The 19,032-nt window shown below is 35.9% G+C and overlaps 1 protein-coding gene and 1 long non-coding RNA gene across 2 annotated transcripts; both read left to right on the top strand.

The window, feature by feature from the left end:
* Positions 1–1,314: 1,314 nt before the first annotated feature.
* Positions 1,315–6,360, top strand: LOC308705439 (uncharacterized protein; the record flags this gene model as incomplete). The annotated part of the gene is made up of 3 exons (XM_081390462.1): positions 1,315–1,366; positions 4,315–4,434; positions 4,599–6,360. 3 exons carry the CDS (start codon positions 1,315–1,317, stop codon positions 6,128–6,130), a joined length of 1,704 nt encoding a protein of 567 aa, XP_081246588.1. The 3' UTR covers positions 6,131–6,360.
* A 2,650-nt stretch (positions 6,361–9,010) lies between these two features.
* LOC308705122 lies at positions 9,011–12,210 on the top strand. The gene is made up of 3 exons (XR_014031877.1): positions 9,011–9,111; positions 10,328–10,396; positions 12,174–12,210. It is a non-coding gene; the product is annotated as an uncharacterized lncRNA (long non-coding RNA).
* The last annotated feature ends 6,822 nt before the right edge of the window (positions 12,211–19,032 follow it).

The following is a 19,032-nucleotide window of genomic DNA, read 5'->3' as shown; positions in this document are numbered from 1 at the left end:
ATTTACTACCTCCTCAAGCCTTCACTCAGACAGAGTGCATGTTTTCTTGCGCCGCTGAAATTTAGGCTCATGAACAATAATCATGCTCACCCCATTCACCCAAAACAAGCCTTCCGCGAACTGCTATTGATATAGAATCTGAAGCAAAAGTCATTTTTAATATAGTTTACGTTATTTATCAGACAATGATTTTTTTTTATTGTTTGTGACGAGTAAAAACAAACATTAACAAAGCAGTTTTCAGCATTTCAGACCTAAAAATTAATTGTGAATGTTTCCAGTCTTTCTTTCTTTCAGAAGTTTAACTTGTCTAAGAAATGCCTTATTTATATCTTCCAAATAAACTGGAACATGAAAAAATTGGGTTTGCAAAGCATTCCTATATATAGCCTTATCTTCATATGACTCTAGCATTCTTTGTTTATTGTTGTTTATCTTCACAAGGACGGACGCACTGAATCATGTTTAAATTAGTTCAAACTAGTTAGATTATTAACACGACAAACTATACATCATTATAAAGATCTAAGACTCAAGCTTCAGGATTTTACCTCTATTTTATTCAGAGAAACATATAGTGGCAGATATGTCTTAATTTGTGTCAGGAGTTATGAAAATTAGATACCTTTAATATGAATTATGAGCGTTAGCAGCATCCAGATCCATTGATGGAAAAAAATCCTGTGCGGTCGTCGTGAAAATGTTTGACAAAACAACGTCCCTCAGGGCTTTTAGCTCAAAATGTATAAGATTTGGAGAAATATTGATAGATTATTTAGTTTAATTCAGATTTCTATAGAGAAGAAAAATATGTATTCTTTTTTTTCTTTTTTTTGACAGTTAACCCTTCCCTGAGTGCCTTACTTCACTACTTGTGAATGCTCCCTGTTTTTCACGGTGTATTGTGGGACTTTTTAGGGTGCAAATGTTTTGGTGCATTGGTAGGATTTTGCGATTAAGACAGCCCTTTAAATGTCTGACTCCCTTAACAGTGACCACTGAACTATAGAGCTGATTCAGACGTACCCAATGTAACTTTTGGTGCTTAATAAACTAAACTGCAGCGAGAAGTAACTCGCTGGAGGTACTTCTCTCTGTCTCTGTTTGAGTCTATGCTATTTATTCTTTTATAAATAGATATAGAATAAAAGAGATAGTGTTAGTATTAATGGATCAAGTGTTGTCGAAAAAGATGAGTCTTGAGCCGTTTCTTGAAAATGGCTACGGACTCGGCAGCTCGAGTTGACTTTGGCAGGTCATTCCACCAGCAGGGAACAGTCAAGGTCAGAGAAAGAGATTTTGTGCCTTTTTGAGATGGCACCACAAGACGACATTCACTTGCAGAGCCCAAGCTTCTGGATGGCACGTAAGTCTGGAGTAGTGAGTTTAGGTAAAAGGGAGCATAGCCAGTGGTTGTTCTGTAGGCAAACATAAGTGACTTGAATTTAATGTGAGCTGCAACCAGTGCAATTTTGTGAAGAGAGGTGTGATGTGCGCTCTCTTCGGCTCATTAAAGACCGATGTCGATGCTGAATTCTGGATCAGATACAGAGGTTTGACAGTAAATGCTGGAAGGCCTGCTAAGAGCGGATTATAATAGCCCAGTCTGGATAGAGCAAGAGCTTGGACAAGGAGTTGTGTTGCTCCAGTAGGAAGAGCCTGATCTTCCTAATGATGTATGAGGCAAATGTGCAGGACTGGGAAGTTCTAGCAATGTGGTCTGTGAAGTTTAACTGATCATCAATCACAACTCCAAGGTTCCTGACTGTCCTGGATGGAGTTATGGATGACGAATCTAACTGGATGTAGAAGTTGTGATAAAGTGTTGGGTTGGCCAGGCTCACAAGTAGTTCTGTCTTCGAAAGGTTGAGTTAAAGGTGATGGTCCTTCATCCAGCCAGAAATGTTTGTCAGGCAGGCTGAGACACAAGTAGCTACCATCAGATCATCTGTCTTGAATGAGAGGTAGAGTTGTGTGTCATCAGTTTAACAGTGATAGGAAAAGCCATGTTTCTGAATCACAGATCTAAGGCCTTGTCCACACGGACACGGGTATTTTTATAACCGTGACTTTTTTTACGTGGTTCGGCCATTCGTCCACATGGAAACGCAGTATAAGATCATTGAAACCGAACATTATTGAAAACCCCTGCCAGGGTGAGGATTTTCAGAAACGCTGGTTGCAGTGTTGTCGTGTAGACAGTAAAACTGGGGTTTTTGCTTCTGATTCAGGCTTCTGATTGGCCAACGTGGCTTTACGATTGCTGCCTGCTGGTGTGGCATGCTCTTGACAGCGCGTGTTTTTGCGTTTTCATGTAGACGGAGATTTCTTTTAAACCGAGCATGTGTGGACGGGATTGTTTTTTAAAGCGCTGGAAGAAAAACTCTTTTTAAAAAAATACCCGTGTCCGTGTGGACTAGGCCTTAGTGATAACATGTAGATGGAAAAGAGAAGTGGTCCGAGCACTGAGCCCTGAGGCACTCCAGTATCTAGATGTTGTGCCTTAGACACCTCACCCCTCCACGACACCCTGAAGGACCTACCTGAGAGGTAAGACTTGAACCATTGGAGTGTGGTTCCTGAGATGCCTTTCGTCTTTAGGATTGACAGGAGGATCTGGTGGTTAATTGTGTCAAAGGCAGCAGACAGATCCAGCAAGATGAGAACTGAGGATTTGGAAGTTGCTCTTGCCAGTCTCAGTTCTTCAGTAACCGAAAGCAGGACAGTCTCAGTTGAGTGTCCGCTTTTGAAACCTGACTGGTTGTTGTCCAGGAGGTTGTTCTGTGTAAGAAAGTATGAGATATGGTTTAAAAAAATTCGTTCAAGTGTTGAATGGAAGAAGGGATACCGGTCTGTAATTTTCCAGATGTGCTGGATTTAGAGTGGGTTTCTTAATCAGTGGACTTACCCGAGCCTGCTTAACTGCTGTGGGAAAGGTACCAGTGTGAAGAGAGGTGTTGTGCGTAAGTGCAGGTACAACTGGGGAAGAAATGGCTTGAAGTATATTAGTGGGAATAGGATCAAGCGGACAGGTAGTAGGGTGATTGGAAAGGAGTAGTTTGGAGACTTCTGCATCTGAAAGCAGAGAGAATGAGAGTAAAATTATATAAATTTTGTTAAATTTGTAAAAAAAAAAAAGTTACAGTTACATACCGTTGCCCCCTCCGTTAATTTTACTTTTCTGATTTGATTTTTTTGGCTGTTAACACTTCCTAGAGTCCTTAACTTTACTTTTCTGATTTGTAAAATATTTCACAGTACAGTTTGATTAGTTTACCCTTTCCTGAGTGTTATACTTTAATATTCTGATTTATGAAATCTTTCACAGCACATTAAAAATTTTAATAACATGACTTGGCAAACGAGATGTTCAGATAACATAAGTGGAGAAAATTCTCTCTCTCTTAACATATGCTCTCTGTTAACTCTGGTGCCTCCATCGGACAGGTTAACAGACTAAAAACTAAGTTTTCATTAAATTCATTATTTAGTGCAGTTAAAGGTGCAGTCTGTAAAACAGCCAGTGGTCGAAATCGGTACTGCAGCCCAAATTCAAACTATCAGAGATCTTTGACGAGGAGAAAACGAGGAGACTTACCGACTGTAAGTTAATGAGTTGATTTATCCACGTTTTAATATGCTCTCGCTCATAGAGATTTTTAGATAGATATCGAGGCTATTTAGGTTGTGTGGAATCTGCAATCTCTGACCCAGTTGTTTGCTAGTTTCCAAGGCTACAATATGCTGTGTTTCCTGCCAACTGGCATCCCGGGTGTAGAAATACTATTGGGTGAACTGGCAGTGGGCGGAGTCACACAGACCAAAACAAAAACCGACTGACAAAAAAAAAAGGTAAAATAACTGACTGTAGAAGTGTTTTTTCAGAGAAACGAGTATGTGAACTAAATATGTTTCCTAAATATCTGCAAACATATTATGGTATTTTTATGCTTTATTAGAGTAAAAAAGTTACATACCGCACCTTTAAGGACTCTGGGAATGATTAACTGAACAAAACTAAACTGTGAAATATTTCTCAAATCACAATAGTCTATTTGAGCCTAGAGCGTGACCTGACTATAGAGACCGGCTTTCAAACTTAGAAGCTGATTTGTCTAATGGCTTGAACAATTGGGCCATTTCAAACTGCAAACTATCCTTGTCTGCCATCGTGAATAATTAAGAGTGATTGTAAGTGTGATGATCATCTGCTAAATGAGCAACAACGACCACAATTCACTCCTTCAGTCAGTGAAGCTCCCACAGCTGTTCATGAGAGTTTAAATGCTGGGAAATTTTCCCATCTTCCCACAGGAGAAGAAGAAGCAAGCAGGAGGAATTACTCCAGGAGAAACTACGGACTTACTATTGTAAAGATGGAGATTAAGGAAGAACCCTGCAGAATAAAAGATGAAGATACAGAGGAACAAATAGGTTGGTGTTTTCCTTCATTCTCTTTAATGACTGATGAAGAACAATAAGATGAAAACTAATATACAAAATCTTAAACTAGACACTTGACTCAGTTGTAAAGTAGTTTTTTGTTAAATGCAAGCTCACTTATATTTCTGTTTGTTCTCATTTGGTTTTGATTTTAGACTCGATGGAAGCAAAAGCAGACAAACACCAACGGTTTCAAAAACCTCAATTCAAAAATGAAAATGCTGCCATTTCACCGACTGAAGAGAACTACAAACAAAAACAAGCTGGAAAAGCTGGACTCGAAGGACCTCTTACTTGCTCTGAGTGTGGAAAGACTTTCATGCGTAAAAGAAACTTAAATGAGCACATGAGGATTCACACTGGAGAAAATCTGTTCTCGTGCACTGAGTGTGGAAAGAGTTTCACTCTGAAAGGACACTTAAATGTGCACATGAGATCTCACATTGAAAGAGGACCTTTCACTTGTTCTGAGTGTGGAAAGAGTTTCCTGCTTATAATAAACTTAAATGAGCACATGAGGATTCACACTGGAGAAAATCTGTTCACATGCACTGAGTGTGGAAAGAGTTTCACTCTGAAAGGACACTTAAATGTGCACATGAGATCTCACATTAAAAGAGGACCTTTCACCTGCTCTGAGTGTGGAAAGAGTTTCATGAAGGAAAGACATTTAAATTTGCATATAAAATCTCACACTGGAGAAAATATGTTCCCGTGCACTGAGTGTGGAAAGAGTTTCACTCTGAAAGGACACTTAAATATGCACATGAGATCTCACACTGAAGGAGGACCTTTCACCTGCTCTGAGTGTGGAAAGAGTTTCATGAAGGAAAGACATTTAAATTTGCATATAAAATCTCACACTGGAGAAAATATGTTCCCATGCACTGAGTGTGGAAAGAGTTTCACTCTGAAAGGACACTTAAATGTGCACATGAGATCTCACACTGAAGGAGGACCTTTCACCTGCTCTGAGTGTGGAAAGAGTTTCCTGCTTAAAATAAACTTAAATGACCACATGAGGATTCACACTGGAGAAAATCTGTTCTCGTGCACTGAGTGTGGAAAGAGTTTCACTCTGAAAGGACACTTAAATGTGCACATGAGATCTCACACTAAAGGAGGACCTTTCACCTGCTCTGAGTGTGAAAAGAGTTTCATGAAGGAAAGACATTTAAATTTGCATTTAAAATCTCACACTGGAGAAGATATGTTCACATGCACTGAGTGTGGAAAGAGTTACACATCCAAAAGCATTCTCACAAAACATATGCTCATTCACTCAGAGGTGAAGTCGTTCAGCTGTGATCAGTGTGATAAAACATTTGTTATGGCATCATACTTAAAATCACACCTTCAAGTTCATTCTGCTGAGAAGAACCACATTTGTTCTTTTTGTGGAAAGAGATTTTCACGACTGCAATTTTTAAAACAGCATGAGCGTTTTCATACTGGTGTGAAACCTTATTTGTGCTCTGACTGTGGGAAGACCTTTATTTTTTCCAGCGACTTGATAAAACACCAGAGAGTTCACACTGGAGAGAAACCGTACAAGTGCTCACACTGTGAAAAGTGTTTCTCTCAGGTAGGAGCCGTGAAATCTCATGAGAGAGTTCATACTGAGAAATCTAAACGAAAAATTCATAAGAGAAAGCATTGCCTGAAGTTGTCTAGTAAAAAGAATTAATGTTCAGATCAATCACTTTCAAGCAAATAGTTTGATATTCTGATAGAGCAAAAGATGGAATTCTTGCAGCAACAGCATCTGAGAGAGAAATTTTTGAATTGCATTCATGAGGATTGGTGAAGATTGTTTGTTTAACGTTGTAAATTGTGGGGAGGTCAAATGCCTCAACATTCAGTAGGAATGCTTTTGTTTATGTTGGGGAGTACATGAAGTAAATCAAATTGAATGACATTGTCAGTCTATTAAATCTCCATTCAAATGCTGAACAAGTTTAGTTGCTTGACAAAGTTAGTCTGTTAGTTCGAGTTAATGAAGAAATTTCTTTAGGCAACTAATCAAAGTGTTTTGATTGTAGCTACGCATTGTAATGAATTAACTCTGCCTTATGTTTGGGTCATTTTGACTCGGAGAAGATGTTCTTTTCCCAAAAATACTAGTTAATGTTATCGCTTTGGACTGAAACTTAGTGACTTTGTTCACAAATGGTATAACTACTTCTGAAATGTTTTTTGACAATTTTCTTAATTTGTTGGGGGGGGGGGGGGTTGTAACCTTGTTACACTTGTGGTGTTCCCGCTCACAAGTGTAACTCTGTGCCATTTTGTACAAAATAAAAGGTTTTCTAAACAAAATTCCTGGTGAAAAATTAAAGTGGACTAGTGTGATCAACAGTGCCAATTTTCTTAAAAAATTAGATCCCTATATAGGGGATACTGTCAAATAAATGAGGCTTATGATTAATCAGATGCAAATAGAAATATAAAACCAGTCCTAATTGAAAGAGAACAAGTTGACAAAAAGATTGAATCCAATATTGGGTGAAAATATAGTAAAATGAGAGATTTATAAGCTATTTTTTATAGTCCGGTCATTTTTGACCGCGAACATCCTGGGTGTTATATAGGGTTGTGAACACCACACAACTAAAAAGTGCATTTCCCCTACAATTTTCTTCTTTCACAAAAAAAAAAAACCCAACACAATAGAAAATTCTGTTCTGTCCGTGGAAATGCATTGAAAAAATACCTGTTTTAAAGCTTAAAATATAGGCAAGATAATTAATTACAAGGTCTTTGGTAACAGTATGATAAAAACATTAAAAAAAAACGATTAATTCACTGAATAATTCATTATAAAAATCAAATTCATAATAAAAAATAAGAATTGAAAACCTATAATAATTGTCCATTAATTCGAATGTCATACATTAAGACATTTCAAAGGGTTTTTTACACTAATTTGCTGGCAACACTGTATGTTAGTTTAAGTAGACTTTCATTAGTATTGTAGTATTTCAGTGTTGATCCTCTCAGGCACACTGTTCAAATATTTATTTGATACAAATAAAAACTATACTGAAATCAAGAGTATGCATCTCTGTGTTCATCAAATGACTTTTAATATTGCATTTGATATTTTATCTCCGCAGTATAAAAAGCTAAAAGTGATTCCCATAACATTGTGCTTATGAATGCAAAAATATGAAGTGAATGGTGTGAGCCGACGTTATGAAATTCTGGAGCATTAAAGTTCCAATAAAAAGACTGAATCGTTTAATATTTTCTATCTTACAAGAGTTTCTTTACGAAGTCGTGTCAATAGTTAATATTACAGTTCTTCCTCTAGTTGGTGCCATTTATTAATAGTAAATGCAAGAAACAAGAAAGGTAGAAGAATGTGCATATTTTTAGGAATACAAATTCTCAGTTGAGAAAACTAAGACAGTAATTTACTCTAGCATGAGGGTTGTTCCAGAAGAGAGTCTGAAGATGTACGAGAGATCGTTGGAGAGGGTGAAGGTTTTTACATTTTTAGGTATTTATGATGATACGAAACTTACATGGGATGAACATATGAACAAAATAGTGGAGAAATGCCAGAAGGTGCCATGAGATGTGTTGTGTACGTGGAGTGAAATGGGGGCAAGTTTTTCTTCATTAAAACCTATTTAAGTGGCACTGATCCGGTTTGATTATGGTATGTGGTGTATGATTCAGCCTCAAAAACCTTGTTAGAAAAACTCAATAAAATATAAGCTTATTAAAATATAACTTGGGCTACTTTTTTAAATTCAGGATCAGTGGAATAAAGTGAACATCAAATCTCAATGATGACAGTACTCTTTGCATTGCATTGGGGCAGAGGAACATAAACCTGGAAATGTTTTAATTTGTTCCAACTCTGTTTCAGTTTTAAAGAACTTAACCTAGCCACCAAGATATTCTGTTTAGTATATTAAAAATTCTTTCAGGAATTGTTCAAAATGATATCTTAGTTGTATATGGGTCCCAGCACGTAGGAGTACAAGTAAATATGAGGATGTGGATAAATTAGCAAAACAAGCTTTACAGACAGAAACAATAGAGATACAAGTTCCATTGAACAAGTCAGAAATTATTATTATTTTTAAAATCTGGAATAAAGCGATAGAAGAATGGCAAGTAAAATGGAACATTGGAAAAAATGGCAGGTTTCTTTATGCTTGATTAATAAAGAAAAAATAAGATACAGGTACATCAAGGAAAGATGTTATTTATAATAGAATAATGTTAGGGCATTCCTATTTAAATAGCACCCTTAAAATAATAGGGAAACATCCAAATGGGTTATGTGAACAATGTAAGGTTAAAGAAATTAGGCCTACCTGTGATTCTTATCAATTATGAACAAGAAAGGAACAAAATGATAGGAGAAATGAAGAAAAATGGAATTCAAGAATTTATTTTTAAGGTTTTAATAAATGGTCAAGTGAAAGAAATAGTAAAGAATTAACTGATTTTATTAGAGAGACAGGGCTGATACAGAATATAAACTCTATTCCACACTCCGGAGCAGAAGGAGGCGGTAATGAACCGAAAACACTGGTTGCCAGCCGCCGTAAAAAAACAACAACAAGAAGGTGGCATTTGTTTTCATTTCAACCACCTACGTTTGTAGAAGCCATGTTTAGTTAGTAAAACTGCGCTTTGCTGTTTCAGACTGTGAGTACATTTATCTAGTCATTTATTGGGAGAAATCGAAATCTGACTGTGTGTACATGAGTTCGACCAGTGTCCGATTCACGAACATATGACTCTTAAGAGTCGGTTCATTGTAGTGAATCAAAAACATCTGCCTTCGAGGCTACCGAAATATGATCTGACTCTGGTAATCCTAACGAATCGAAACTGTACACTAGTGAAATACGACTTTACTTTTCGTCTTCTTTCGTCTACTTTACGTCTTCACTCAGATAGAGTGCATGTTTTCTTGCGTCGCTGGAATTTAGGCTCTTGAACAATAATCATGTTCACCCCCTTGCCCAAAACAAAATACTTCCACCAACTGCTATTATCGAATCTGAAGCACTGGTAGGTTTTACCGGTAAATAGTCATTTTTAGTGTCATTTACGTTATTCGTCAGACAATGTAATTTGTAATTGTGTGTGACGTGCAAAAACAAACAATCATTAATGCAGCAGTTTTCAACATTTCAGACCTAAAAAGTATTGATTTACACATTGTGAATGTTTCTAGTCTTTCCTTCAGAAGTTTAACTTGTCTAAGAAATGCCTTATTTATATAATCTAAATAAACTAGAATATGTAAATAAATAGAAAAATAGTAGTTGCAAAGCATTCCTATATAGGCTTATCTTCATATAACTATAGCATTATTTATGTTTAAGAGGACGCTGATGCACTGAATCGTTCTTTCTTTAAGTTAGTTCAAAGTTACTGTTAGATTATATTACCTTGGCAAACTATACATCAATAAAAAGATTTAAGACTCAAGCTTCAGTATTTGACCTCTATTTTATTCTGAGAAACTAGTGGCAGATATGTCTTAGGCTAATTCTTGTCAGGAGTTATGAAAATGAAAAAAGTCGATACCTTTATATGAATTATGAGGGTTAGCAGCTTCCAGATCCATTGAGGAAAAAAAACTCCAGTACGGTCGTCATGAAACCGCTTGATAAAACAACGTCCCTCAGAGCTTGTACCTCAAAATTTTGCAGATTTGGAGAAATATTGATTGATTCTCTTTGTGTTTACGTCAGATTTCTATAGAGAGGAATCATTTTTATTAATTTTTACCCAAAATGTGCCGATGTAATCATTATGAGCACTGGATACTGTGATGTACATATGGCGCTATATGCACATTTAGTGCACAAATGGCACTTGTGACGAACAGGCATATTATGTGACATTCCAGGAACTCCTTTACATAAACAAGGCTTCCAGAGATCGCTGTGACTTTTTGGAGACAATAAACGCAATACAGGTGTGTGTGGTTTATCTGTGTTCTTCATGCTGTATGTTTATAAAGCAATGTCTTTATCAATGTGCGGATTATTATAAAATGATATATTTTCTGTGTGATTTTTTTTTATTATTATCCGAAGCCTTATCAGGTCACGGAAGGTTATTTAAAACACTCGTCTTGCATTAAAAAGTAAATTTGGAGTAAAAACATGGTTTCAATCTTATAAATTGTCGTGTATTGATGGTGTGCTAAGCTAACATGTTATCTAGCCCTAAGATGCACCCGTCACCTGTCTGAGCAAATCTGTTATTTTAGTAGTAATTATTTTAATAGTAATGCTCATTGAAATGTTTCTTTTTTCAAGAAGGGCATTTGATACAGTTTCAAAGAAGGTGAAGTGAGAAGTTTGATAAAAAAAAAGAGGGATTAAACCAGTGTGACTAGAAAGTCATCAGTAATTATAATGAAGACAAAAGAAAAGAATAATTAGAGCCATAACCAGGACGGAGAGCTGTGAATGTGTGCAGTGAAGACTGAAACTCGTTTGGACTTGTTTGCACCACAAAACAATAGAGACAATACACTGAATGGATGCTTAGAAAACGGCAATAAACACCATTAAGCATTTTAGAGTCTTCTCAAAATATAATCACATGACACTTCAATTTTATAAAGATATTTCCTAAAAATACATTTCTAATGACTAATAACAAAACTTTGAAAGCTATTTATATATATAGCCTATATAAAAAAATCATTATGACAATTTAATTCTGACTTTACAATAAACTGCCAAGTGTCTGCTTTCAATTGAGACCGTAATAATGCTTTTAGTGTAAAGGGTTCATGGCCTGTGTCTGTTTTAGTTTGGGTATGCCATTTCTGGGGATTTTTTCAAAAGTGGGGGTGCTGGCTAACTATTTACAACTTTAACTCTTTTAGACAGGAAGTTCTTTCCTTCAGAAAAGACGCCCAGCTAACATACGAAGTAGCCTACCAGTTACGTATTGGTACTTGGTAATTTCACGCTGGTAATTTAATTACCATCAAATTAGGATCAACTCATAAACTCTTAAGCCTATAAGATAACCAAGAACATTCCAGTTACATATATTCACTTTTTTTGGCCAAGAAACTGTACATCATAGGTCTGTATTCATGATTATCAAATAATTACACATTTTTTATACGTTCTGTGGTGACCAGAATTATCTATTTAAAACGTGTAATTAAACGTCGGGCACAACATAGAAATTTCCCTTGTTAAAATGTATTTCTTTTGACCAAGTCAGAAGATACAGACAATATGCTCTTTTTATGCAGTGAGATCTTTCTTCTGAGGCACTTTTTACTTTAACTGAGTGTGACAGATGAGTTTGTTTTTCTGATGTAAGAAACAAATAAAACAGATTTTTTTAATGTAAATAAAACTATTTCCTTAATCATGAAATGTCTGCTAGCAAGAACGCTATATGTACGTTTATGATGCTCTACACCGAATGCTTTCATTCATGTAAATGTTTAATATTATTTGTTAGTATTGTAAATGTAAATGCTTTTTATTGTATTTATCACATCAAATTTACTAACTGACAGGGTCAGAGGTTATGTTGTTGCATTGAACGATTCCAGGAATTTCACTTTTCTGGTTGTGACACTGCCTCAAAAAATAATAATATTGTAATTGTAAAATTGATTGAAAGCATCTGCTAAATGAGCAACAGGGACCATAATTAATACCTTCACTAAAGGAATTCATGGGTAATGCTAAGGGAATATTCCCATCTTCCCACAGGAGAAGAAGAAGCAAGCAGGAGGAATTACTCCAGGAGAAACTACGGACATACTATTGTAAAGATGGAGATTAAGGAAGAACCCTGCAGAATAAAAGATGAAGATACAGAGGAACAAATAGGTTGGTGTTTTCCTTCATTCTCTTTAATGACTGATGAGGAACATTAAGATGAAAACTGACATATAAAAATATATTTAGATCAAGATACTACCAGACTTAATTGTGAACTTAATTTTTGCTGAATAGAGGCATGCCTATATTTCTGATTTTTCTCTTTTTGTCTTTTTTTAATTGGATTTTGGGAAGTGAAAGAAGACCAATGGCATCATTTTCAAAAACCTTATTTCATAAATGAAGATGGAAACGCTGTAACTTCACAGACTGCAAAGAATTTCACACAGAAACAGGCTAAAAACCTGTTCACCTGTTCTGAGTGTGGAAAGAGTTACATGCATAAAAAAAAATTAAATGTGCACATGAGAATTCACACTGGGGAGAGACCGTTCAAATGTGCTGAGTGTGGAAAGAGTTACACTCAGAAAGGACACTTTAATGAGCACATGAGGATCCACACTGGAGAAAGGCCTTATACATGCTCTCAATGTGGAAAGAGTTTCATTCACAAAAGAAGCCTAAATGTGCACATGAGAATTCACACTGGAGAAAAGCCATTCGCTTGCTCTCAGTGTGGAAAGAGTTTCATTCACAAGGAAAGCTTAAATTTGCACATGAGGACTCACACTGGAGAAAAGCCGTTCATTTGCACTCATTGTGGAAAGAGTTTTAATAACAAAGGAAACTTAAATGTGCACATTAGAATTCACACTGGAGAAAAGCCGTTCACATGCTCTCAGTGTGGAAAGAGTTTCAGTCACAAAGAAAGCTTAAATTTCCACTTGAGATCTCACACTGGAGAAAGGCCCTATACATGCACTCTGTGTGAAAAGAGTTTCGTTCAGAAGGGACACTTTAATACGCACATGAGAATTCACACTGGAGAAAAAACATTCATATGCAATTAATGTGGAAAGTGTTTTACTTTCAAAAGCTCTGTCAAAGAACCACTAGAGAGTTGTTAAGCTTTGATTATTGTGATAAACATTTGTTGTGGCATCAAACTGTAAGAATACTTACAAACCTTAAAATTAAATGTGGAAAGCAGTGCGGGGCCGAGAGAAAGGCGTGAGGCCGGTGGAGTGATTGATAATGAGCCTCTTACGGAGGAACTCCGGATATATAAAAGGAGGAGCGACGACAGCGAAGGACGAGAGAGGACAGGGCTGGATTCACGAAGCATTCTTAAAAATAAAATTCTTCTTAACTACCAATTTCTTCTTATTTTCTAACTTAAGAAAAAAAGATAAGAATATTTTGTATTCCCAAAAGAGCTTCTTAAGATTGTTTTTATTCGAAGTGATGTGTTCGTGTAAGAAAAATATCCATATTTAACTAAAATAACTAGCTTTCGGCAGACGGCCGTACGCAAGTCGACTTGCGCCGAAAGAGTAACCCTTGACAATGTATGGTGTAGGATGTACTAGTACCGTAAGCTTTGACGCCTCACGCGCTTCAAACAAACAGGGCTAGTCAACAAACTCAAGCTCCTCTGACATTTCTCTTTAAAAATTCTCGTTTTAGACTTCTAATTCTTGACTGGTGTTTTGTTTTGCTTTATCCTTTGCGCTTCCGCGTTTGTCGTTACGTTGTGCATCAGGTCAAGTGTTACTCTTTCACTGTAATTCGATGCGTACGGTGTAATGGAAATTTTACATTTAGGTGTGTGCAACTTGTTAATGTTGAACATTTATTTGTACTTATAAGCATTTAAAGAAATATAATCATATAGGCTTGCAGGGGCAAAATGTTCTGGGTAGCAAAGAGACTATGAGTATTTAAAGTGACCTATTGTGTACTTCAAGTGTGAAAAGTATGTGCGCAGCTTTGATGAAAATAGAGATAGGCAAAATGTGTGAAATCGAGCAGCAGCTAATAACAGGAAACTTTTGCAGACATGGTATTGTCCTGTCTAGATAGAATTTATGTTAGAAGAGATCTCGAACAAGAGGTGTTGCCTTTTAAGGTAAACCAAGGCGATCTTTTGAGACAGACCAGGATGTGTTAAGGGTATATAAGCTTGGCAAAAAGGAGAAGTCAGCGCCTTCTCATATCAGACTCTGACTGATGTGTGAACAGCCAATTTCTTGCAAGAAATAAAGATCTTTATAACTTTTGAAATCTCCAGCTGTCTTCCAATTATTATTTAAAGTTGAGAAAAGAATTTCCACAACAACGGCCGTCTGCCGGAAGCTAGTTATTGTAGTCGTTAAAGTTTTAAATTTGGATATTTTTCTTAAACTAATGCATCGCTTCACTTCAGAAGGCCTTTATTAACCCCCGGAGAGCTGTGTCGAGCACTTTAATCAGGAATAGATGCACTTTTAATGGACTTCAAAACAGAAAGAACCATTCACTGCCGAAGAGCCAGGACATTTAAAAAGAAAAATATAACTCTGATTGTATTCGTCTAAAAAAGAATGTCATATACACCTAAGATGGCTTGAGGGTGAATAAATCATAAGCTAATTTAAATTTTTGGGTGAACTATCCCTTTAAATACCCAAATGTAAGGTGTTTAATGAATTTATATATCAAAAATTTCACTTAGGAATATTCTTACGACTTATAGTGAATCTGAACCTTGTTACATTCATGTGGCTGAAACTTTTGTTCTTTTTGTGGGGAAAAAAATTCACCACTACATTCTTTAAAAATGCATGAGCGTATTCATACTGGTGTGAGACTGTTGGAAGAACTTTATTTCATCTGGCTACTCATGAGAGAGTTCATACTAGAGAGAAACCGTACAATGTGAGAAAAGATTCTACAGTCTCTTCATGTAATCTACAGTTTCATGAGAAAAGGGCATTGCCCAACCTTGTCTAGAAAGCAAAGTTCATGATCAGATCCATCACTTTCAAGTAAATACCTTAATATAATTCTAGTAAAGCAAAAGCTGGAATTTCGTTCAACATAATGACATAAGTAAAGTGAGACATCTGTTAAATTTAGTGGTGAAGATTAAAGTTGGAAATTGGCCAAATTTTTGTAGGAATGCTTTTTTTTTTTTCTAGTCTGCTATAAAGCCAATACAATCTCTGTTACTTTAATTTCCTATTATCAATGTAAAGCCGCTTTGGAACAATCTACAATGTTAAAAGCGCTATATAAATGAAGTTGATTTGACTTGACTTTTATTATTAATATTTTCATTGGGGAGTAAATATAGTAAAACTAAGCATCTCCATCCACATGGTGTACAAATTTAGTTTGTTTGTCTGGCTGTTAAGAGCTGATGAACTAATATTATAATTATTATTTTTAATGTCATTTGTTGTATCTATTGAAACTTACATTGTATTACATCAAAATTGTTACAACGAGAAGAACTTAAAGGGATAGTTCACCTAAAAATGAAGATTGTCATTATTTACTCACCCTCATTTCGTTCCAAAGCCGTAAGTCTTTCATTCATCTTCTGAACACAAATCAAGTTGTTTTTTACATTGTTAGCTAACTGCATGATTTGTATATGTACATTTCTGAAATACATAACTTTAATTCTGTCATCTCTGATAGCAGATCAATCTAAATTGTAATTTAGACATTGTTGCATTTTCTGTAAAGCTGCTTTGAAACGAAATGTATTGTAAAAAAGCGCAATACTATTAAATGTGAATTGAATTAAAAAGTGGGCCAGATGTGTTTTTTTTTTTTTTTTATATATATATATATATTTATATTCCTTCTCAAAATATGGACTTTGAATAATATATGCACTACTGAGACTAAAGGTAAACTAAAACTAAAATAACATGGTATTTTATCAGCAATATGGTAAAAATCTGATTCATATATTGTAAATATCTCTTTCCAAGATATTTTTATAACATTTAAACTGTGCTGGGTAGATCATTTACAATTTGTAGTCCATTACTGATTCCAATTATGACACAAATTGTAGTTAGTAACATAATCATTTACGCTCCACATTTAAGATAATGTAATCTGACTACTTTTGACCCAACTTATTACATTGAGTTATAAGTATAACATTGTACCATGTTGATGTAAAAGCAAGGGATTTTGGTGTAATGCAATGATGCTTATGAATGTTTAATAAATGTTTAAGCTGGAGGAATTACTCCAGGAGAAACTTCTGACATACTATTGTAAAGATGGAGATTGAGGAAGAACCCTGCAGAATAAAAGATGAAGATACAGAGGAACAAATAGGTTGGTGTTTTCCTTCATTCTCTTAAATGACTGATGAGGAACATAAGGATTAAAACTGACATATAACAATATACAGTACATAAAACTAGATACTAGTAGACTCAGTAGTTAACTAGATTTGTGCTAAATTGGGGCTCCCTGAATTTCTTTTTCTTTATAATTTGTCTATCTTCAACTGAACCTTGGGAATTTTAATGTTGATTTTAGACCTGATGGAAGTGAATGAAGACAAACAGCACCAGGTTCGAAACCTCATAATTTTACAAATGAAGATGGAAACATCATTACACTGACTGAAAAAAAAAATCACACAGAAAAGTGCTGGAAAATCTGGAGTCAAGTGGGATCAAGTGAAACATGTTTATGTATTTCTGCTCATCCAGCAACACTGGACATCAACCACACGGCAAACGCTAATACATTTTCATATACTGTCTACTTTCTATGTATAACAGTTCTATCTAATAACATGTTAGACAGGACTGTTAGACAGATCGTAAACTAATGAACACGGAGAATGTGTCTTTCTCAGGAATGGTGCGAAAGCCCATATGAAGTGAGATAAGGAATAACGACTGACAGGGCAGGAACGACTCTCTTACTGACGTAACCTCGGTTCCCTGAGATAAGGGAACAAGTATTGTGTAGCTATACGCTATGGGGAACCAATCCAATCACGCTGTGCTATGACAAGCGCATCGACATGTTCTGATACCCAAGTTGGGACGCTTGCGGCATCGCAGGCCCATAGAGGCGAATGCTAAAGCAATAGCATCTGTTTGTAATGGCTCGAATGGGGGTCCCTTGATTATTTCATCCATAAAAGTTTAATAAAGAAACATAACATTATTATTATTATTTACCTTTATTTTACCAGGTAGGCCGATTGAGAACAAATTCTCATTTACAACGGCGACCTGGCCAAGATAAGGCGAAAAAATGTGCCAGACAACATAGTTACAAAATAAATACACAAAACACAAGTGCAAATTTACAAATTACAATAAAACACAATAAGGCAATATATATGTGGTTCTATTGAGCAACATAATTAAGGCACAAGCAAATGTATTTAAAAATAAAAAAATAAAGTGTACCTTATTAAAGTGTATCTAACCGTTAAGTGCATGGATTATAAGACTGCGATATTATGGGAAAGAGTCAAATTGAAATTGAAAATTGAAAATTCCGCCATCATACACCCATCCCCACGCCGTCCCAAACCCGCCGAACAAAAGGAACATACCCAGAAGAACGTCAGCAACCAGACAGCCCCCGGGCCCAATCGGCCCCCACAGCAGGAAAAAATATACTATGGAAGCCAATGGGACCCAAAAACCGTCCGGCCACTGACAACCCTCCAAACATTCTCCCCCCGTTCAGCAGAAAAGAAACCCACGTAGGCCCGAAACAACACGAGGGCGAGTACACAACGACAGAACCACCACCCCAAAGGGAACCAATCCTTATATCTGAGCAATAATAATAATAATACAAGAACGTCAACAGGTATGACAGAAGTGCAGATGAAAAAAGTCCACTGTGCAATGCGGAGATAGCATAAGAGAGAGAAGATTGAGAACAATTAGCAGGTACATAAATCGGTCAAATGTTCAGAAAGGAGTAATTTAAAGGCAACTGGTGATATGAGTGTTTCAAGTTTTAAGTTTTGCAACATGAATGATCACTTCTAATATTTCTAAATGAAACTCTAAGAATAATATTCTTGCCTAAAGAAAAATAAAGTTGTTGAGAGATCTCTCTTTGAAAAGACAAAATTGCAAAAGGAGCCAGGTCGAGTCCAAGGATAGACTGACCTTTACAGAAATTGATCTCCCCTCTTATGCAGTTGCTTATTGGAACAGAGCTAAGTTCCTCTTTTCATAGTATATCACATCAAAGCAGACAAACAAGACACAAACATATCTAGCTTTCATGGTTTCACACCTTGGTTGTGGGCACATACATATCGTCCTGTACCACCATGCATCAAGAAGTCGTAAATCTCAATACAATGCAAAAGAAATAAACTGCTATGCAACATGTTCCTTCTGTAAGATGTTTAACCAAGATAAAAAAAAAATGTAATCACTTTAACTGAGACATTCGCACTACATGTAGTCTGTCTATTGGAAACTTCTAGGCTTTCGCCCACATCTTACAGAAAGTACACAAGTTCACCCTAAGTCAGCTACATTGAGGCGTCATGGTTAATAAAAGGAAAGCATTAAACATACATTTCAAATAATAATCATGATAAACAAATCAAACTATATGATTTCCTAAATTCTGATCGATTAAATTACATTTTAGATATGAATGATTAAATGATAAAACAAGAGATATAGATGTTTTTCTTTTTCTGATTTATCAAAGTGTTCCATAAAGGAAACAATAAAGTGCATGTGAAAAATCACACAGATAAAGATCTATTAAATTTCATTACGAAGTTTAACTTTTCGAGATCGGCTAGAATACCATGGCATCTCTTTGAATAAGCAACTTTCACTTTCACTTTAGCGCGACGCATTTCCTTTTATCCGCCAGTAGAGTCGCTCGACCAACC

Source organism: Scardinius erythrophthalmus (assembly GCF_964197995.2).
Source record: "Scardinius erythrophthalmus genome assembly, chromosome: 17".
Taxonomy (NCBI): domain Eukaryota; kingdom Metazoa; phylum Chordata; class Actinopteri; order Cypriniformes; family Leuciscidae; genus Scardinius; species Scardinius erythrophthalmus.
This window is presented reverse-complemented; position numbering and strand designations above follow the sequence as displayed.